This window comes from Loxodonta africana, chromosome 15, assembly GCF_030014295.1.
Source record: "Loxodonta africana isolate mLoxAfr1 chromosome 15, mLoxAfr1.hap2, whole genome shotgun sequence".
NCBI lineage: Eukaryota > Metazoa > Chordata > Mammalia > Proboscidea > Elephantidae > Loxodonta > Loxodonta africana.
Genome location: NC_087356.1, coordinates 23,997,490 through 24,019,861, shown reverse-complemented (window position 1 = coordinate 24,019,861; position 22,372 = coordinate 23,997,490). Strand labels below are relative to the sequence as shown.

The window sequence follows — 22,372 nt, the reverse complement described above, 5'->3', positions numbered from 1 at the left end:
TACCTTCAGGGCAACTTTTTCAAATTCCTTAGGAACTTAAATACACTTTCCAGATATGTGTTTCTTGGCATTTCCTTCTTGTCTTCCTTCTGAGGTGGATGCCCATCTTCTTTGTTTCTCTATCGTACTCTAGTTGTAACCTGTAGTACTTTTATTATACCTAAAGTCACACTCAAAAAAAAAAAAAAAAAACCCCACGTGTCTGTCAGTTTGTCGTACTGTGGGGGCTTACGTGTTGCTGTGATGCTGGAAGCCGTGCCACCGGTATTCAGATACCAGTAGGGTCACCCATGGAGGACAGGTTTCAGCTGAGCTTCCACACTAAAACAGACTAGGATTAGTTGATGTTCAACCATTTCAAGAGGTGGCATATGATCAGGAACCGATGGTACTGAAGAAAGAAGTCCAAGCTGCTCTGAAGGCATTAGTGAAAAACAAGGCTCCAGGAATTGATGGAATATCAAATGAGATGTTTCAACAAACAGATGCAGCACTGGAGGTGCTCACTCGTCTATGCCAAGAAATATGGAAGACAGCTTCCTGGCCAACTGACTACAAGAGAGCCATATTTATGCCTATTCCCAAGAAAGGTGATCCAACCGAATGTGGAAATTATAGAACAATATCATTAATATCACAAGCAAGCAAAATTTTCCTGAAGATCATTCAAAAACAGCTGCAGCAATATATCGACAGGGAACTGCCAGAAATTCAGCCCGGTTTCTGAAGAGGACGTGGAACCAGGGATATATATCATGGCTGATGTCAGATGGATCCTGGCTGAAAGCAGAGAATACCAGAAGGATGTTTACCTGTGTTTTATTGACTACGCAAAGGCATTTGACTGTGTAGATCATAACAAACTATGGATAACACTGCGAAGAATGGGAATTCCAGAACACTTAATTGTGCCCATGAGAAACCTTTACATAGATCAAGAGGCAGTTGTTTGGACAGAACAAGGGGATACTGATTGGTTGAAAGTCAGGAAAGGTGTGTGTCAGGGTTGTATTCTTTCACCGTACCCATTCAATCTGTATGCTGAGCAAATAATCCAAGAAGGTGGACTATATGAACAAGATTGGGGCATCAAGATTGGAGGAAGACTCATTAACAACCTGGGTTATACAGATGGTACCACCTTGCTTGCTGAAAGTGAAGAGGACTTGAAGCCCTTACTAATGAAGATCAAAGACCACAGCCTTCAGTATGGATTACACCTCAACATAAAGAAAACAAAAATCCTCACAACTGGACCAATGAGCAACATCATGATAAACGAAGAAAAGATTGAAGTTGTCAAGGATTTCATTTTACTTGGATCCACAATCAACAACCATGGAAGCAACAGTCAAGAAATCAAAAGAAGCATTGCGTTGGGCAAATCTGCTGCAAAGGACCTCTTTAGAGTGTTGAAGAGCAAAGATGTCACCTTGGAGACTGAGGCGCGCCTGACCCAAGCCATGGTATTTTCAATTGCATCATATGGAAGCTGGACGATGAATAATGGAGACCGAAGAAGAATTGACGCCTTTGAATTGTGGTGTTGGAGAAGAATATTGAATATACCATGGACTGCCAAAAGAACAAACAAATCTGTCTTGGAAGAAGTACAACCAGAATGCTCCTTAGAAGCAAGAATGGCAAGACTGCATCTTACATACTTTGGACATGTTGTCAGGAGGGATCAGTCCCTGAAGAAGGACATCATGCTTGGCAGAGTACAGGGTCAGCGGAAAAGAGGAAGACCCTCAACGAGGTGGATTGACACAGTGGCTGTAACAAGGAGCTCAAGCATAACAATTATTGTAAGGATGGCTCAGGACTGGGCAGTGTTTCGTTCTGTTGTGCATAGGGTCGCTATGAGTTGGAACCGACTCGATGGCACCTAACAACAACAACAATAGTCACACTGTCTGGTAGTGACTTTTTCCTTGTGTGTCTTCCCAAGAGACTGTTAGAAATTTGAGGATAGGAACTGAGTTATTTTCACTTTTATTTCTTGCAGCTATCATGGTTCTTGGCAGGAAATAGGGGTTACGGTAAATGTTGCAGTACTAAATGAATGAATTAGATGAAAATGTAATTTTTTTTAATTAAAGATTTTGCCTCACAATGATAGTCTATGTAATAACCAGTTTCTGTCTTGCTTTTTTCACCTCTTGATGATTTAGGTGTGGGAGTTGATGGAGGCAATGACAAAGATTGGGAAGCCAATGCCTGCAAAATCCAGCTCATTAAGAAGAAAGGGAAAGTTAAGGCTCTGGATGAAGAAGTTCACAGTAATGTACTTAGTTTGATCTTTGTCACCCCTCCCCTTCTTTTCCTTCTCTCCCCAGCAAATTAACTTTCCCCCCAAATTTTGTGGCCTATTTTTAGAATACCCATTGGCATCAAGTCTATTCCAACTCATAGTGACCCTATATGACAGAGTAGAACTGTTGTATAGGGTTTCCAAGGCTGTAAATCTTTACGGAAGGAGATTGCCACCTCTCTCTCCTGCAGAGTGGCTGGTGGGTTTGAACTGCTGACCTCTCAGCAGTTGAGCACTTAACCACTGTGCCGCCAAGGTTCCTATTTTGAGAATAATGATTCTTAAAGTTGAGGAGAGGGAAGAAAAGGGTGTTTTGTTACTGTCTGGACTAGTTTAAAACTTATCTGTGGCTTCAAAAATGATCGTAATAACTAGAGAAAGAAATTAGGTACTTTGTGGTTAGAGTAAGCTCAGTTATTCTAAATTGAAGTAGCTTCAGAACCACTGTTCTTGAGGTAGGATCTTTTTTTTTTTTTTTGTACTTTACATGAAAGTTTACAAAACAAACTAATTTCTCATCAATTAGTACACACATTGTTCTATGACGTTGGTTAACAACCCCACGTCATGTGAACACTCTCCCTTTTCAACCCTGGGTTCCCTATTACCAGCTTTCCTGTTCTGTCCTGCTATCCAGTCTCTGCCCCAGGGCTGGTGTGCCCCTTTAGTCTTGTTTTGTTCCTTGGGCCTGTTCAATCTTTGAATGAAGGTTGAACCCCTGAGGAAGATCTCTTATAGGACAAAGGATATTTTTAGTAGTACCCTTATTCATGTTTCTTCATTGGTGGTTGTCTTCAGTTTGGACTAAATGCCTAGTTTGAATGTGTAGTCAATCTAGATGTTGTACCTTTTAGCAGGTCTGATGAAGTCAGGTAAGTATCCCATTCCTACTTGACTATTTTCTTAATTCCCTGGCACACGGTAGTTGCCAGGAGGTACACACACCATAAAAGAGGATATACTTCTCAGTATTTAGTTCATAACGTTATGCTTATACATTTTATTTTTTCATAGGAAATTTGAACACAAAACAAAAACTTGGATGGAAGTAGGTTGATCGAAAAAAAAAAAAGAATTAAAAAATCCTTTTTGAAAACCAGGAAATGGCAGGTGTCTTATGTACCTACTCAAAATGAGTGCTATCGTAATCATTATAAAGGAGGATAGGTATAAGAGGGAAAAGATGGGTTTAGTAATTTGTTTTCACGTAAGCCACATATTTAGCTGTGTAGTACTTGTATAATAAATAAAATTAATGCTTATATTTCATGTATTGTGGGTAAGATTAGCGAGGGATAAAGCAGGCACCCAAATAACTATACTTTATAGTATAAATATTCAGTATACAGCAGATACTGCATTCTTTATAGCAGAACAAATATAGCAGGTTCTGTAGGAGAGAATAAACTAATCGCTGTGAGTCAAGAAGAGTTCCCACAGGTTGGAGAGGCTGAGGATACATAGAGAATGGTGGCCGATAATATTTGGGTGGAGAAGGTGAGAAGGCAGGGCTTTATGAGCAGAAGAGCTAGGATAAAGATAAGAATAAAAACCAAAAACCAAACCCATTGTTGTCTAGTTGATTCTGACTCATAGTGACCTTATAAGACAGTAGAACTGTCCCATACAGTTTCCACGAGTGGCTGGTGGGTTTGAACTGCTGACTTTTTGGTTAACAACTGAGTTCTTAGACACTGTGCTACCAGGGCTCCAAAGATAAAATAGGGAAGGCAAATTTGTTGATGGAATGGGAGATCTGTTTATCTCCATTACCGGAAGGAGACTAGCGGGAAGCTAGAAAGGTAGGTTGTAACTAGAGACACAATCTGTGAATGTCACCGTATTGAAACATGCCTCCTGCTGCAGGAAAGTCAGGGAGGAGTGGAGAAATGGCAACTTGCAGACATTGCTGTGAAATTGTAGGTGGTAAGTCACTTTGAAGAGCAACCTGACAGTGTCAAAGTGGGAGATGCCTATACTCTGACCAAGCACTTCCCTCTTGGGCACATACTTCAAAGAAACACTGTGGACAAGAAGACATGACAAAAAGGTTCATTGTAGCAAAACTTAGAAACAACCTAAATGTCTACCTGTAAGGGAACGGGAGAATAAGTTGTATGTGATAGTGAAACCAAACACCTGTTCCCGTCAAGCAGATTCCAACTCATAGCGACCCTACAGGATAAAGTAGAACTGGCCCATAGAGTTTCCAAGGCTGTAATCTTTATGGAAGCAGACTGTCACATCTTTCTCAGGTGGAATGGCTGGTGAGGTCAAATTGCTGACCTTTCAGTTAGCAGTCGAGCGCTTAACCACCACACCACCGGGGCTCCTTTTATATGATAGTAAGTGACCATATATAGCCCTTGAAAGGAGCACACTGGATCTGATTCCACATGTAGGAACACAGATAATTTCTGTAAACCTAATGTGTTGAGTGGGAAACTCTGGTGGTGTAGTGGTTAAGTGCTACGGCTGCTAACCAAGAGGGTCAGAGGTTCAAATCCACCAAGTGCTCCTTGGAAACTATGAGGCAGTTCTACTCTGTCCCATAGGATCGCTATGAGTTGGAATCAACTCGATGGCAATGGCTTTTTTTTGTTTGTTTGTTTTAATGTTGAGTGAAAAAAGCAAGCTGCAGGAGGATATGTAAACTACTGTTATTGTTAGGTACCGTTGAGTCAGATATGACTCATAACAACCCAGTGTACAACAGAATGAAACACTTTCTTGTCCTGCGCTGCTATGGGTTGAATTGTGTCCCCCCAAAATGTGTGTCAACTTGGCTAGGCCATGATTCCCTGTATTGTGTGGTTGTCCTCCATTTTGTGATCTGATGTAATTATCCTAAGGGATTGTAAATCCTAACCTCTGTGATGTTAATGAGGCAGGATTAGAGATAGTTATGTTAATGAGGTAGGACTCAGTCTATAGGATTAGGTTGTATGATGAGTCAATCTCTTTTGAGATATAAAAGAGAGAATGGAGTAGAGAGGAGAGGGACCTCAATACCACCAAGCAAGAAGAGCCTGGAGTGGAGTGTATCCTTTGGACTTGGGGTCCCTGTGCTGAGAAGCTGTTAGACTCAGGGCAAGATTGATGCCAAGACCTTCTGCCAGAGCCAACAGAGAGACAGAGAGAGAATCCTTCCCTTGGAGCTGGCACCTTGAACTTGAACTTCTAGACTCTAGACTGTGAGAGAATATACTTCTCTTTGTTAAAGCCACCAATTTGTGATATTTCTGTTATAGCAGCACAAGATAAGTAAGACGTGCACCATCCTCACAGTTGTTGCTGTTTGATGCCATTGTTGCAGCCAGTGTGTCGGTCCAAATCACCGAGGGTCTTCTTTTTCGCTGACCCTCTACCTTACCAAGCATGATGTCCTTCTCCAGGGACTGGGTCCTCCTGATAACACGTCCAAAGTAAGTGAGGCGAAGTCTTACCATCTCACTTCCAAGGTGCACTCGGACTGTATTTCATCCAAGACAGACTTGTTCACCCTTTTGGCAGTTCGTGGTATATTCAGTATTTTTCACCGACAGCATAATTCAAAGGTATCAGTTCTTCTTTGGCCTTCCTTATTTATTGTCTAGCTTTCACATGCATATGAGGCGATTGAAAATGTCATGGCTTGAGTCAGACGTACCTTAGTTCTCAAAGTCACATCTTTGCTTCTCGACACTTCAAAGAGATCTTATGTAGTCTGTGCTGAGCAGGTAATCTGAGAAGCTGGCTATATGAAGAAGAATGTGGCATCAGGTTTGGAGGAAGACTCATTAAAGCTTGCGATATGCTTGCTTGCTGAAATCTGAGGACTTGAAGCATTAACTGACAAAGATCAAAGACTACTTCCTTCAGTGTGGAGTATACTTCAACATGAAGAGAACAAAAATCCTCCCAACTGGACCGGTAAACAACATCATGATAAACGGAGAAAAGATTGAAGTTGTCAAGGATTTCATTTTACTTGGATCCACAATCAACACCCATGAAAGCAGCTTTCAAGAAATCAAACAGTGTATTGCATTGAGCAAATCTGCTGCAGAAGACCTCTTTAAAGTGTTAAAAACTGTATAGAACTGTTTATGTAAAATACTAAAACACAAAACAATTCTATCAATGTGGGCACACATTAGCTTAATAGGAGTTTAAAGGTATGGGTAGGAAGGCTCTACATCAACTTGTCACTCCTCTGGGAAAGAAGAGAAGGAAATGGGATGGGGCAAGGTATAAAGGAAGCATGGACTGCGTTTTTATGTTTTTGATCTTAAAGATCTTAAAGCACAAGTCGCTAAATGCTAATGTTTGTTAATTCTGGGTGTGGGTGTCTGGATGCTTGTGGTGTTTGTTTTGTTGGTCCTAACATGTTTTGATATGTTTGACCTATTAAAAAAAAAAAGGAAGCATGACATTTGGGAAAAGACCATTGAATTGGTGGATTAGAGGTTATTATTAACTTCTGATTTGGGTATAATTATAATAATAATAAGGTAATACTTATTGATTGCTTTCTGTGTTCCAGACCCTGTTCCGACTGCTTTGCATGTCTAAACTCGTTTATTCCTCATTAAAGCCCATGAAATTATAGTTCCATTTTGCAAATGAGGAAATTGAGACACAGAGGCACAGAAATTGTCACAAATGGTGTCAGCAGGAGAGGCAGTAAAGTTTGGGGGTAAAGAAAAGGAAAGATGGGAAAAGGGCTGCTGTTTTAGCGAGTGACAAAAATTAAAAATTTTGTAAACCTTCATCTAAAGTACAATAAAAAAAAAAAACTTAAGCTTTTAAATATTTTATACCTTTAAAAAAAGATGTAAAGCACAAGTGGCTAAATGGTAACATTTGTTAACTTTGAGTATGGGTATTCAGGTGCTTAGTTTATATTTCCAGAAAATTTCAATATGTTTGAACTGTTAAAAAAAAAAAAAAAGATGACTTCTGAGAAAAGGCCTAACCTCAACATATTTGCATGCAGAGGGGCAAGGAACCACAGGTGGGGAATGCCCTGGGCAAATGTGGAGATAAAAGATGCAGATGAAGTAATTAGTAAAGGCGTATAGCTCAGGTCAAGGCAGAAGAGAGTATTGATCTTTACGTAGAAAAATATACTTTGGGAGTGAAAGGTAAAAGAAGACAAGTGAATCAGGAATATGAGGTGTCTTAGTTACTTAATGCTGCTGTAACAAAAATCACTACAGACAGATGGTTTTAAAGAATGTATTGTCTCACAGTTTGGAGGTTAGGAGTCTAAATTCCTGGTGTCTGCAGAGCTAGGACTTTCTCTGTGGGCTTAGAGGAAGATCCTTGTCTCTTTTAGCTTCTGTAGCTCTGGGTGTTTTTTGGCATTTTTGACTGCTTGTAGATAAATCTTCACCTGGCATCTGTCTGTCTGTCTTCTTCCATATGTGTCTCTGTGTTCTGCTGTTTTTATAAGATACCACTGGAAGGACTTAGGTTTAGGAACCACCCTACTCTGGTATGTTCTCATTAACATAACAAAAGAAACCCCTGTTTCCAAACTGGATCCCATTCACAGGTATAGGAGTTAGGACTTCAGCATGAGGTGATGGGGAGAAAGGCTGAGTAAGGTAATAATTGAAGGAATATATAGGTAGGATTGGCACTCAAGGAGAATAGAAAAGAGGTAAACTGTTGGGGAATTAGATAAGCTATCAGCTTAATGAATAAGGAACATGGATAAGTGTTCCTTTGGCAACAGAGAAATAAAACCAAAAATCAAACCCGTTGCCGTGGAGTTGATTCTGACTCAGCGACCCTAGTATGAATTTGAAATGGACTCAATTTATAGAATTCTGTGATTGTCTCCAGTGTTGCTTGACAGTTTATAAGAAGAGAAATGTGGGGGTTATCTATATTTAGGGCTCAGAAAAGGGCAATAGAACTGGGTAACAGAGTGAATAAGAAAGAGTTAAGGATTGGAAATCATGATATACTTACATAACACATGAAATATTTGTTGTGAGGAATGTGTTTATTATCATAGCAATGGCTCTTATTAGGTAGTGTTCCTTTGGCAGCAGTGAAACGGGTATAGTACTTATCATGAACTTGGCAGTGGACTCAGTTTAGAGTTTTGTGACATTCTCTAAGTTGCTTGACAGCTTGTGGGGGAGTACAGCACTTTAATTATACTTAGCTTAAAAAACTCGTCAAAGAAATGTTTTCATTGCTTGTATTAGCCTGTTAAGTGGTGATAAACCGTAATTCTGTACTTTTCTGGAGCTGGAGGCCAGTTATCAGATGACTTTAGTTATTTAGAACACAGGTAAGCTAGGAAAGAATACATAACATGATTTTATCTATTCATTGATCAAGCCCTCCAACAAAAGCTTGAGTATCTGCCCTGTATAGCTATTAGTGCTTAGAATTCAAAGATAATAAGACAAGCTTTTGCTTTCATGGAACTCGTTCTGGTGGAAGCCAGATTGATAACATACCTCTGTCGTAAGTGCTATAATAGTGTGGCAAAATATATACCATTGTAGTTTTAATCTCAGGCTTTGGGGTCAACTAGACTTACATTCAAGTCCTGTCTCTACTTCTTGCTAGCTGTGACCTTGGGCAGGTTCTGTGACCTCTTTTAGTCTCAGTTTCTTCTTTATTTGTACAATGGGGACAGTAGTACCCATGTAGCAGACAGAGTATTGTGAGGATTCAATAATAAAATGAATATTCGTTGAGTACTTATTTTATACTAGGTACTGTTCTGGGCCTTGGGAACACAACAGAGAGCAAGATAGATTCCTTGCCCTGATGGAGTTTACTGTGTAGTGGTGAGGTGGCAGACAATTAACAAACAAATACATAATCTTAGGTAACCATAGTGCTGTGAAGAAATAGTGTGGTAGTGGTGACAGTTTAGCAGAGACCATGTGATTGTCTCCAGGAGAGGATTCTATGGAGAGGGAACACCAAGTGCAGAGACCCTGAGTGCCCTGGGCATGCCTATGGCTGAAAGTCAGTGGGGTTGGAGCACAGTAAGTGAGGGGGAGAGTGGCAGGAGATGAGGCTAGAGAAGGTGGCTGGGGGCTAGATCATGGAGGGTCTTAAGGACAATGGGTTTTACCTTGTGTGATGGGAAGCCATTGGGAGATTTTAAGTAGGGGAGCGATGTGATCTAACCTCTGTTTTGAAAGGCTCACACTGGCTGGTATGCCAAGACTACGTTGTTGGGAAGAAAGATTGGACACAGGGAGACCAGTTAGGATGCCGTCGAAGTAGTCCGGGGAGAGATGATGGTAACTTGGGCTGCAGCAATAGGGACAGAGTGGTGAGAAGTCCTTAGTACTTGGCACCAAGTAAGTTCTTAGGACATGTTAGCTGCTACTTGTAAAAGATGCATTGAGAGCTTTGAGGAGTAATTGGAAGAGGCATGGGAGATAAGGATTGAAAGCTAGGTGGGGCCAGATAATGAAGGGCCTTGTATGGCATGAAAAGATACTGGGTTAGAAAATGGCTCTCTGGCTTTACATTAAAATTGTGAGAATCCCTTTACAGATCCCTGTGTTCAGGCTTAGGATCTTTCAAATATGCAGGGAGGGTTGCAAATCACTTTTGGAAGCAATGGAAAATCTGTTCAAGGATTTTAAATCCTGGGTTGGATTTGTGTTTTAGAATGCCCTCTGATTAGCCAGTATACAAACTACAAAGACTGTGGGCTAAAGTTAATGGACTTTCCTATTCAGACTCCTGAGCAGTTTGCTCTTGATGTATGTCCACAATTCTGGTAAGCTTTGTGATCTGGTTTCCTAGCCAAATGAATTCTGTATTTAGGAAATTGGGAGGCAGCATTGCCAGTTAATAACTAGAGCTGTCCATTTTTTTGTTTTTTGGAAGAATCAAGAAGAGTTAACTTATAGGGAAAAAAAAAGATTAGAATAGCTGCTTTCAATTATTCTTCTTTTCAAGATAAATGAGCACCAGCCTTGATGAGCCCACAGTAACTCCATACTTCAGAGCGTTGCTCTGGTCTCAAGCTCATTCTTTGGTTTTGGAACTGCTCCATAATTCTAGTTTATGTTGTGAGATTTCTTTATATTGATTGGGGACCAAAGAAATGGCAGTCATAAGGTTGCATGCCACTGAGAAGATGAATTTTTTACATACCTAGTTAAAATGATAGTCATTTTTTTAAGGCAAGGATTAAATATAGTGTTTTTTTTTTATTATTACATTGACACTTTATTCTTAACTCTGAAAATTTTCAAACCTCCAGGAGAATTGAAACAATAAGTACATTAATCACCCATTTGCACTTCACTTGGCTTTACTAATTGTTAACATTTTATCACATTTGCTTTCTCTCTCTGTACTTTTTTTGTTGTTGTTATTAGAACTATTTTTCCCTGAATATTTCAGCTGTGTTAACTTTTAATTCTTCTAATTACTATTTTGAATAAGCCAGATTTTCAGTTCCAGTAATTGTATATTCCAGGTGTATAGTATTGTAATAATTATTTTTAAATATAGCTTGTATCGTTATCTCTACAGCATGATTTAACATGGGAATTTTGCATCTTATCTTCCTCAGAACAACAGGATATGGACTTGGACATAGAATTTGATGTCCACCTGGGAATAGCTCATACCCGCTGGGCAACACATGGAGAACCCAGTCCAGTCAATAGCCATCCCCAGCGCTCTGATAAAAATAATGGTATGGACGGACGCTACGTGCTTTAGGATGATTGTAAAGGCCTAATAATGGCAGAAGCATGAAGTCTCTTATGTTTTTGTTCTTTTAATTTTTTTAATCTGCAAACTTTAAACATTTTCAGAGGTAGAGAGTATGCATCACTCAGCTTTGGCATTTATCAATACGTGATCAGTTAAGTTTATCTATACCCCTCCTAGGAGCCCTGATGGCACAGTGGTTAAGCACTTGGCTGCTAACCAAAAGGTCGGCAGTTCAAATCCACCAGCTGCTCTACGGAAAGAAGATGTGGCAGTCTGTTTCCATAAAGATTATAGCCTTGGAAACCCTATAGGCCACTTGTGCTTTGTCCTGTAGGGTTGCTGTGAGTCAGAATCAACTCGACGACAGTGTTTCGTTTTGTTTATACCACTCCTGCCCAGGTTATTTGGGAAGCCAATAGATGTCATATAGAAAGATATCACAGATACCTAAATATTTCAGTTATAAATATTTGAGTGTGTATCTTTAAAAGACAAGGACTTAGTAGACTGGTATGTCTCTTAATCTATAGGTTCTCCCTCTTCCTCTCTTTTTTTCCTTGCAGTTTACTGAGTTGTTTGTCCTGTAGAGTTTCCTACGTCTGTGTGGTGCCATTTAACATGTTCCACTGTCCCTTGTATCTTATAAATGGTATGATGTTTATTTTTATCTACATCAGGAAGTACAGAATGTCTAAATGTTTTTCTTAATTCTTTAGTGATAGTCTAATACTATTGTAAAAATGGCACGGGGGAGGTGTCTGACCTTCTGCAACCCCACATGGGGGAAGGAGAACCAAGATCAACAGCACAAGGTTGACTCCCATGAAGTGGAGACCAGACAAGCCTCCTCTCTCTGCCATCTTTACTAATTCTTACACCAACTGTCCCTCCCACAGCACTATCTCCTGAGTTCAATAATTCATTGCAGTGGCCACATAGAACGCACAGACTGTACTCACAATTAATGAGGCTTATTAGGGAAGTAACAGTTACAATTCAGGCTCAAGAATACTCAGGATACAGTTCTTCCATCAGGGTAGCCTCTCCCCAGCTGTGGTCACAGGCATACCTCTCCCTGGCCATCATTCTCTGTCCAAAGGCACTCACTTTTCTCTCTCTATGGTCAGGGAAGTTCACTGCACTGTCTCCTGCTGCCTGGTCTCTGCTGCTGGGTCTCTCCTGCTGGTTTCTCCTTCCTTGGTGGTGGGCTCCCCTCTCTGCTCTGGAATTGATTCTCTTTTAAGGCAAAACTGACCAGTTCTCTTGGTAGGCCACAGTTACCCTATCACACAGTCACTTGGGTGGGAGTTATAAGACCATGGCTAGAAAGGCCACACACAAAAGTAATCAGTAATACCACAAACTATTATTCCTTTTTGTTTATTATCTGGAATACTTCCATAAAGAGAAACTTTTCCATATCAATTGTTGGGTTACCCTGAGTACAGAGTGTATATAGAAAGGACAGGGTAAGTGTTTGATTCTTTCCCTTTATTCACCATTTTTCAAAAATAAACTTGTTCTCTAACATTCTCTGAGGTGAGCAGTGAGTTTTTTGTTTTTGAGTATTATTATAAACTCACGAATTTAAATATATTTGGTTTGTTTCAAAATATTGACGTAATTGTACTGATGCACAAATTTTCCCATCTCTGGCATTGGGTGCTTATTCACGTTGGCTTCTGAGTCCTTTTGATATGACCCCAATAGGCTCAGTAGCCTTTGTTATTTTCTTGTCAACCAAGATTTTCCAGGTTCATCTAATCCTGCCTCAAACCTGGATTCAGCCATTTCTCTAAGGAACCCTAGTTCTTTTTAGTGGAAATGGCATTTAATGACCACAAACTGAATGCTGGACATGCTTGTTGCACCTAGGCCTTTTCAGTGGGCTGAGCTAGGAAATAGACATGTCTCTGTGTGTGTTGTCGTTAGCTGCTGCCGAGTTGGTTCCGACTCATAGTGACCCTACATACAACAGAACAAAACACTGCCTGATCCTGCACCATCTTTACAATTGTTGTTATGCTTGAGCCCATTGTTGTAGCCACTGTGTCAATCCATCTGGTTGAGGGTCTTCCTCTTTTTCATTGACCGTCCATTTTACCAAGAATGATGTCCTTCTCCAGGGACTGGTCCCTCCTGATAATATGTCCAAAGTATGTGAGACAAGTCTTGCCATCCTCGCTTCTAAGAAGCATTCTGGCTGTACTTCTGCCAAGACAGATTTGTTCATTCTCTCTGTTTTAAATTTAAAGATCAAGCACATGATTTTATACTAATACTTCTGATTCATATTTAGTGTTCATTGATCTTAAATCTGTATCTCCTCTCAACCACACCCAAAACTCAGTTCTTAACATCAGTGACTCATTTGCTTTATCCTGTGGTGTACATAGAATAGTTATACAAGTACTTAGGGTATATTTACTGAAAACAATCTAAGATTTTTTAATTTTATTTACATATTTTTTGTTTTGACCTTAGGGTAGGTGTATATACTTAAATTACTACATTTTAGAGTTTCTTGGAATAGTACTTCTCTATATGGTTGTGCTACCAGCTGGATACAGCATTATATTAATATGTTTTCATTTTATTTGGTTTTTACATATTTCTTTTTGTTAAAAACTAATTTTTCTTATAATTATTTCAAATATTCGTGTAGTTCTGAAGTCACCCTATAAATGTAAAACAAGATATATTAAAAGAAGCCTAGTTTCTATCCTGTTTCTCTACCTTATTCCATCTCTCCCTATAGAAAACCATTTAACAGATTTTTAGGGTATCTTTTCATTTTTTAAAATAAGCAAATACATATATGCTTAGGTGCCTGGATAAATATGTGTGTGTGTATATACATATATACGCATAAATCGCCCTTTTGAGGCAAGATTTTATGCTTTAATTCAGATGCTGCCTTTTTGGTTTCTTGTGCTTCACATAATATTGAATTGGATTAGAATGCTAGCAATCTGTCAAACTTTTAACTCGGACAAGGCCTTCATAAAAGACTCCTGAAAATATATCTAGCTTGTGTTTTGAGGATTTGGCTTCAGTTTAAGGCTTTATATCAGCTATTTATCATTCTCTGTGTTCTCAAATTAGCATTTTTTTCTTAGATTTATGTTTATAGTTAGTGTCTTCTCTCACTTAAAAACCTACTTAAAATATTTGTTATTTGATTTGTAATGCAGTTCAGTTTAATCTCATTTGATATCAACTCAAGATGCCAAATAGTATATTAGGAGTATTTCCATAATTTATTAAAAAATTGATTTAGTAATTTCTCACCTGTTAATACGAACTCTAAATGAAAAATCTACTTTGGTATTTTTTGTGTACATTGTCAATGGCTGCAAATAATAATATTGTCAATGCGCTTGATTATCCATTTTTACATTTTACAAAATTATCAATCAAAAATGACACAAATTATTCCAAGATCATGTGTATTTGATATTGGAATGATATTTAATGTTCACTTACCTGACATTCTAGAAATTGTGTGGACCTTCGACAAGTAAATTGAACTATAGAACTGAATAACTGCCTATTTTTTCTCATTAAGTTACTTAACGTTCTTTCCTAAACTCATTTAATGTAAATCAGATAATTATTTTCATTTGAAAAGCCTCCTCTTTAAAGTTATACTCAGCAGTGTTTTGTGCATAGGAATGAATGAACAGAGAAGTGAGAATAATCGTTCAGTCCTCTCATTTTGCAAATGAGGAAACAGGCCCAATGCACTGCTTTCTCATGGGAACATTGGGTTAGTAGTGTAGCCACGGTTGAAAGTGATGTTACTGTAATTCCCTGTGCTTCGGCTAAGCCATGTAAACAGCCTTGCTGATGTGAGAATAATTAGAATAATGGGATAGTGAAAAGCAGGTGGCACTTGTCTGTATCTGAAAACATGGTGCAAGATGGCAGTTTTTGACTTGAGGAATATCTGCTCACAGTAATAGCTATTTAGAATGCTTATCAAACTTAAAATTTCTTGTCACTAATACTTTTATCTTTCAGAATTTGTTGTTATTCACAATGGAATCATCACCAACTACAAAGATTTGAAAAAGTTTTTGGTAAGCAAAGTGACCTAAAAAGGCTCCAGTCTTTTGAGAATACTTCTGAAGAGAGCAGGGAGGTTGTTTGTTGGGATGTACAACAGCATTTAGGTATGATCGGGCAGTTCCTAAGACAGTTAACATGGCTCTGGTGGTTTACTGGACTTTTTCTTTGTTGACTGTGGAGCAATTCTGTGTTTCTTGTATGTGAAGGAAATAATCATTTGACTTTATTATAATTAAAAACTCAAATGAAACTGGAAATTTTGGGGGATGTCTTTTGCATTGTTAAAGACCTTTTTTTGTCGTTTCAAAAAGAGTTTTTAGGTTATGTCACAAGAATCAGGACAGATTAAATGCCCTATATGGCTATATACTGTATAATAATAGCCATAATAGTGACCCTCATGAGTGTCTTCTCAGGGCTGTCAAGAGGAATTTTTGTAGCAATGGAAGTGTTCTCTATCTGTGCTGTCCAATATAGTAGCCATTATCTGCATGATATTCAGTTAGTGTGACTGAGGAATTGAATTCTAAATTTTACTTAAGTAAAATTTAAACAGAAACATGTCACTAGTGACTGTTGTACCAGACAGCTAGTATCATCATCCTCAAAGAAAGAATACATTATATTCTTTATGGAACCAGTGTTTTGTGAATGTTCTATATTTTGTTACATTTGAATTGTCTAAAGTATATTTAGTTCATATGTGACATGTATAAATTTTTATATAAGTGCGTATTAAATTACATAGAATCCTTCACTATTTTGGGTTTCCTGTACTAGGATAGTGACGTTAGTTTTGAACAATGAGTAATAGGGTATGGTGCTGAGAAAAATGTCAGAAATTGGAGATTTTTGAGGAAAAAATTCTGGAGAAAAGTTTGGATGTTGTGATTATTTCCTTAAATGTGTGAATTTTTTTTCTTTTCTAATTACAGGAAAGCAAAGGCTATGACTTTGAATCTGAAACAGACACAGAGACAATTGCCAAGCTCGTTAAGTATATGTATGACAATCGGGAAAGTCAGGATACCAGTTTTACTACATTGGTGGAAAGAGTCATCCAACAATTGGTATTAAACAACATTTTTAAGGAAATTATTGCCAATATTAATTACGATAAACTTTCTTAAATTTGATAAGCAAGAACTATGCTAATTTCTTGAGTATTTTTGACTTTTATTTCATATATATATGAAGTTAAAAAAATATGTATGTCTGTATGTGTATATATATGTATATACACAGACATACATATATAAAATTTAGTTTGACCTGAGAGACTATTTGACTTACTGCGCTTCCCCGCCATTCTACTTATTTCCCTATAGTTTATTGTCATGAGATTTAAAAGTAATTCAATCAAAGTTTGTCTAAAAACTGTGCATCCACACAAGCATGTACACAATACACACAAACATGTACACAATACACAAGTCAGGGATTTATCACTGTCTTGCTTCCTGCTTACCCAACTGTCCTTTCCAAGGCACAGGGGTGGTGGTGGTTAGATTGTTAAGTCAAGTTGGTTCTGACTCATAGCAACCCTGTGTACAACAGAATGAAACACTTGTCTGGTCCTGTGCTGTCCTCACAATCATTGCCATGTTTAAGCCCATCGTTGTAGCCACTGTGTCAGTCCATCTCGTTGAGGGTCTTCCTCTTTTTCGCTGACCCTGTACTTTACCAAGCATGATGTCTTTCTCCAGGGACTGGTCCCTCCTGATAACATGTCCAAGGTATGTGAGACAAAGTCTTGCTGTCCTTGCTTCTAAGGAGCATTCTGGCCGTACTTCCAAGACAGAGTGGATTTGGTTAAAAGAATGAACGAACCAAACCTAAAATTTAGATTTGTTAATAAACTAATACAAAATAGCAGTTGTGTCAACACAAAATTTCTGTGCCGAATTTAGCATGTTTGAGACCTTTCACATTTGATAATTGATTATAATAAATACTGCTAATGCATCTTTTTTTCCTCTGTAGGAAGGTGCTTTTGCACTTGTATTTAAAAGTGTTCATTTTCCTGGGCAAGCAGTGGGCACAAGGTACATATAAATTTAATAGTCACTAATAATTCTGTGTATTTTGAAACATTTGGTTTCAAGTTTATTCTTTATTCATTATAGATGACCATAGATATTTTATATACTTTTTCTTCCCTGTTTTACCATTTAACAGAACCTCTTAATAAAACAAATATATTTTGGTATTCATAATTGGTCTTTTGTCCATAGTGGGATATCGTGGTTACTGTGTGAATGTGTATATTCTTTGTAATTTTTGACCCAAAACATTATCTTTCTCCAGATTTTTTAGAAACGTATTTGGTCCTTGTCTAATACTCTTACGAAAGAACTGGGCAGATGTTATAATCCGCTCTATGGAAAGGCCCAAATTTATGTGGAGTAAAATAATGTTGAGCTGAATTGTAAATGGGAGACAGATCTAGTTTTTCCACAGGAGGGGGAGTAGTCAATTGAACTGATCAGCCGTTAGGTTCCTAGATAATTATACCATCACTACGTTTACTAGAATACTTAAGCCTGATCATGAAGTCCTTTTTAGAATGGTGACAAAGCCTAAGATTCAGTGAGAGAAAGGTGTATCTTTAGTTTACTAGCAGGGTGACTAAGAAGAAGGAGCTAAGCAGTGGGGTTCTTTGTACAATCAAAGGTTCCATTTAACATTAAAAAGGAGAAAAATTTCAAATACATTGTTGTAAAACAGCAACTGGCAAACTTTTTCTGAAAAGGGCCAGGTAGTAAATATTTTAGGCTTTGTGGACCATAGGTCCATGTAGCAATGACTTGATTTTGCCTTTGTCCTGTGAAAACAGCCACAGGCAGTATGTCAATGAATGGGCGTGGCTGTACGCCAGTAAAACTTTATTTACAAAAACAGGCAGAACTAGCCCTTGGGCCATAGTTTGCAGACCTCTGTTACAGATTTTTTTTTTTTTTAATTCTGTTTATATGCTTCCTTTATTATTTCTGGAGTCCAGCTGGAGGGAGGTTTTTAACATTATTTGAAAAGTATTGGCTCATTAAGTTTAAATTTTATATCATTAGTGCTTTCTTTATGAAAATGGTTTAATTCTGACTAATTTTTTCTTATAGGCGGGGTAGCCCTCTGTTGATTGGCGTTCGGAGTGAACACAAACTGTCTACTGATCACATTCCAATACTTTACAGAACAGGTAAGAACCCTTCCTCCGTCCTGCCGTGGGGAGTGTTTATAAATTAAGTGCAGCGGCTAGAGAGAACTGTTCTCCCTAAGCTGGAATAAATGCCCCCAGGTCGGAGCCACATTTATGTCGTTCTGTGTCTAGACGTGAAAAGGATTTGCTTCTGTGACTTCTCTGACCAGTAGACTTTTTTTCTGTTGTATATCCTTAGCTAGGACTCAGATTGGATCAAAATTCACACGGTGGGGATCACAGGGAGAAAGAGGTGGGAAATGCACTCTGCATGGATGGGGAGGAATCTTATCCTCTTTTGTTCAGTCTTTACTAATTCCTTGTTCTTGGAGTGGATGAATGTGCTGGGCCTCTAAAAACGTGCTTATTTTATGGGGAAACGTAGTTTGATGTTATTTTGCTAATTCGCAGAGTATATTTTGTCTGTCTGCTTTTGGCATTTAGAACACTGCTTTGAACAATGTGTTTCTTTAAAATCTCTGAGATTTGAGACAGTGGTTGAAATTACAAAGGCTTTTTCCTTTGTGTTAAAACCATGTAGATAAATTATTAAAAAGCAATGGCTTAGATTTAAAAAAGAGCATCGTGTGCTAGATTATTATAGATTGAACTAAGTGGTATTTATTTAAAAAAATGTAGCCTAGCTTTTTTTAGATTGTAGCCTAGCTTTTAACTGAAATATATTGAAGTGCTCTTTATTTTCTTTTTTTTGTTGTGCTTTAGGTGAAAGTTTATAGAGCAAATTAGAGTGGTCTTTACTTTCTGCATGACATTCTTCTTTTAGATTTACATCCAGTATCTTGATTGGCTTTGTTTGAATTTGAAGTCATTCTTCCTTTTTTTCAGTGTTTATGTTCAAAGTTTATTTTTCTGTAGGAATTTTATCCGTATAAACTTTGCATCACTTTATTGGCATAATTAGATAAAAGCAAAACAAAACAAAACCAGCATGCTGGTTATGTTCACTTATTACTAAAAACTTTCCGTGGAAAAGACAGGGAGTGGTAAATAAGAGAAATTGAAATCCATATTATTAAATGTATAATTCTGGTTTTCTTGACAAAAATTTAGCAAGGTACTTTCAACCTATTTGTCTTTAGATGGTGGCTGCTTTCACGATTACATTTAGAGCAGAGTTATTTACTTAAAGAATCTTCAATCCTGAGATACTAGAATTTCTTACCTTTTTCCCTCTTTTTTCAGCAGGAAAACTAGTTCACCAGTGAGAGTACCGAATTTGAATTCAGACTACCAGAATCTGTTAATAATTCTGCTCGTGTATATATTATGTATATGTCACCTTCTACATTTTCTTGGGCTGCTTTTAGAAATAATGGAAGAAAAAAAAACATGGCTAAGATCTTTAGAAGAAAAATTTGTCGCAAGAGAACTGTTTGAGATGAGGGATTACGTTTTCGTTACTCTTTATTTCTTATCTCCTAGTAGGTAGATTTGGAAACTCTATGGGGCAGTTCTGCTCTGTCCTATAGGGTGGCTATGAGTCGGAATCGACTCGACGGCACTGGGTGAACTGGGTTAGTAGGTAGATAATATGTAGCTTGGTAAAGGTTAGTCAAAAACAAATAGATTAACATACTTATTGAAGAGGGTGTGTAAAGGGGAGAGCACTGGTCTGGGGTTCAGGCTTTTGCTGTTTTCTCCAGGAGTGACCATTGACCAAGTTTAGCCATCTTTCTGTAAGACAGGGGTGATAATAGTAGTGTTCCATTGAAATTAGCTCAGATGAGATTATCAATACAGGAAGACATTTTGTAGATCATAAGAGCCATTGATGTCAAATTGTAGTGTTTGTTTTATTTAAATGGCAATGATACCTCAAATTATTTTAATATCCTTTATAATTAAATGTTGCTTGAAGAATGACATGTCCGATATTTGGAGAAAGAGCATAATGAAACTCAGCCCCATGAGGGCATTTTATAACAAAAAGCTAGTTGTTTTTCTAAGCACTGGCCTATCCTTTTACCTATTTTTTAACTCACTTTTTTTCCACCTACAGTAAAATTCACCCTTTTTGATGTACAATTTTTACAAGTTTTGTCAAAAGCAGACAGTTATATAACTGCCATCACAGTCAAGATACAGAATTATTCCATCTCCTTAAAAAACTCCCTCAAGCCACCCCTTTGTAGTCAACTCTTGCCCCCATTCCCAGCCCCTGGCAAACACTGATCTGTTTTTTCTTTCTTCAGTGTTGCCTTTTCTAGGATGTCATCGTATTGAAAGCGTGGTGTCTTCTTTGCGGTTGAGTTTCGATGGGAAGAGTTATTTTGTTTTTATGCCCAGAGCACATCAAATAATTGCAGATGGTTAACTTTGAGTATACATCTAAGACTAATTATTACGAAGCCTTTATAAACGTGTGTTTTAGAGGATAAGTACAGTATGGGTTTTTACAAGTATATTTCTGGTAGTTTTCTGGCCACTGTACCCATGGATTATAAGGTTGACAGTATTCTTACTTTGAATGAAGGTGCCTCTTTGTTTATAAGACATTTATATAGTCATCACCTTCTGAGTTTTTTCTGTACTTGGCTAATTTGTCAAACTTCAGTATGCCCTTCACTTTTTCCTCTGCTTTGACTTTCATCGTGAGTGAGCAGAAAGGAAAGAAATACTCTTGATCAGTGACGTGACAAACTAAGTAGAGATGCTTGAATTCTAAAGTGCCAGAATTAAAAGGATATTGTCATGCAAAAACCCACAAAACCAAACCCACCGCATTCGAGTTGATTCTGACTCATAGTGACCCTATAAAACAGAGTAGAACTGCCCCATAGGGTTCCCAAGGCTGTAAATCTTTATGGAAGCAGACTGCCACATCTTTCTCCAGCAGAGTAGCTGGTGGGTTTGGACTGCTGACCTTTGGGTTAGCAGCCAAGCACATCACCCCTGCATCACCAGGGCCCCTTCATTGCAAAAGGACCATGCTTTATCCTGACTTAAAAGAAGCATAAGAAAATCCAGTTATTAGAAAGGATCACCTCTGGGTTTGTAACAGTGTTTCTGGTGTCTAGCAATAGTTGCCATATATCATGGTTAGAGAATGATAATGTGTTTTTGTTTTGTTTTTAAATCAGAATTAATACAGTCTACAATTTGACTTCTTATGGCGACGTGCTGTTGAAACCCAGTTTGTGCTATGAGATTAAAAAAAAAATGTGCCATGAGTTTTCATTTTATTTTTCGTTGCATAGTTTTGATATTTTTAATGTTATTTTTATTATAAGTGTAGCTACACAAACATATGAATTAATGCGATCAAGTTTTAATATAAAGCTACATTAAGAAAAGATACATGCTTTTGATTAAGAAAATTTAGTGATAATAATGAATTATTTAACTTTAACCTGGAAAAGAAATATTTTATTAAAAATTTTAATGTAACACTGTTATTGGCCATGCACTCTGATAGTTGCTCTGTCACTGTACACATTTTGTCTATTGTTCTTATTGGCTCATTGCATGGAAAGTAAGTTACCTACCTAGCATTTTAAAATTGCTGAAATTATTTTGTTTTGCTACTTTTTTTTTTTTTGGTTGTTGTTGATTTGGTAGCTAATTATGTATATTTTTATATTGACCATGATTTTCTACATGTTTGCTGACTCATGTAAATTTTATGCTCTAGGCAAAGACAAGAAAGGAAGTTGTACTCTCTCACGTGTGGACAGCACTACTTGCCTTTTCCCGGTTGAAGAAAAAGCAGTTGAGTATTACTTTGCTTCTGATGCAAGGTGAGCTTCCTTCGTTGATTCAAAGAGAATGTTTTGTCCAACTTCTCATGCTACAGGAAACCAAGAAGTTATTTTGTATGAATTTAGTTCTGTTGTATAGGAAAATGGAATTTTTTTTCAATTAAAGAGTTGTAGGTGGCCATTTTGGAGGTAGAATTCTAAGAACACCTTTTGTATTGGTTAAAGCACATAGGGCTGTTTACCAGGTACAGATGTGGTCATTGAGACTTGCTCCTGTGTATGTACCTGAGAGCTCTTGGCTTTTGTTGTTGCTGTTCCCTTCTTTTAAGGGCTTACCCAAATTTTGTGGGCAGGAGAGATTTTATCTTGGAG

General features: G+C 37.9%; 1 protein-coding gene across 4 annotated transcripts in view; it reads left to right on the top strand.

The window, feature by feature from the left end:
* Positions 1-22,372, top strand: part of GFPT1 (glutamine--fructose-6-phosphate transaminase 1) — a 57,505-nt gene that overhangs the window by 8,781 nt on the left and 26,352 nt on the right. The window contains exons 1-8 of one of the 4 annotated variants that reach the window (XM_064268676.1): positions 2,174-2,282; positions 5,566-5,739; positions 10,869-10,994; positions 15,038-15,096; positions 16,021-16,155; positions 17,069-17,130; positions 18,202-18,281; positions 21,934-22,039. In XM_064268676.1, coding sequence (XP_064124746.1) covers positions 10,880-10,994; positions 15,038-15,096; positions 16,021-16,155; positions 17,069-17,130; positions 18,202-18,281; positions 21,934-22,039 — 557 coding nt within the window. In that variant the 5' untranslated portion in view covers positions 2,174-2,282; positions 5,566-5,739; positions 10,869-10,879. Of the gene's footprint in view, positions 1-2,173; positions 2,288-5,565; positions 5,740-10,868; positions 10,995-15,037; positions 15,097-16,020; positions 16,156-17,068; positions 17,131-18,201; positions 18,282-21,933; positions 22,040-22,372 lie in introns of those variants that run through there. The other 3 variants (XM_010593623.3, XM_023552719.2, XM_064268675.1) reach the window with 3 other exon arrangements.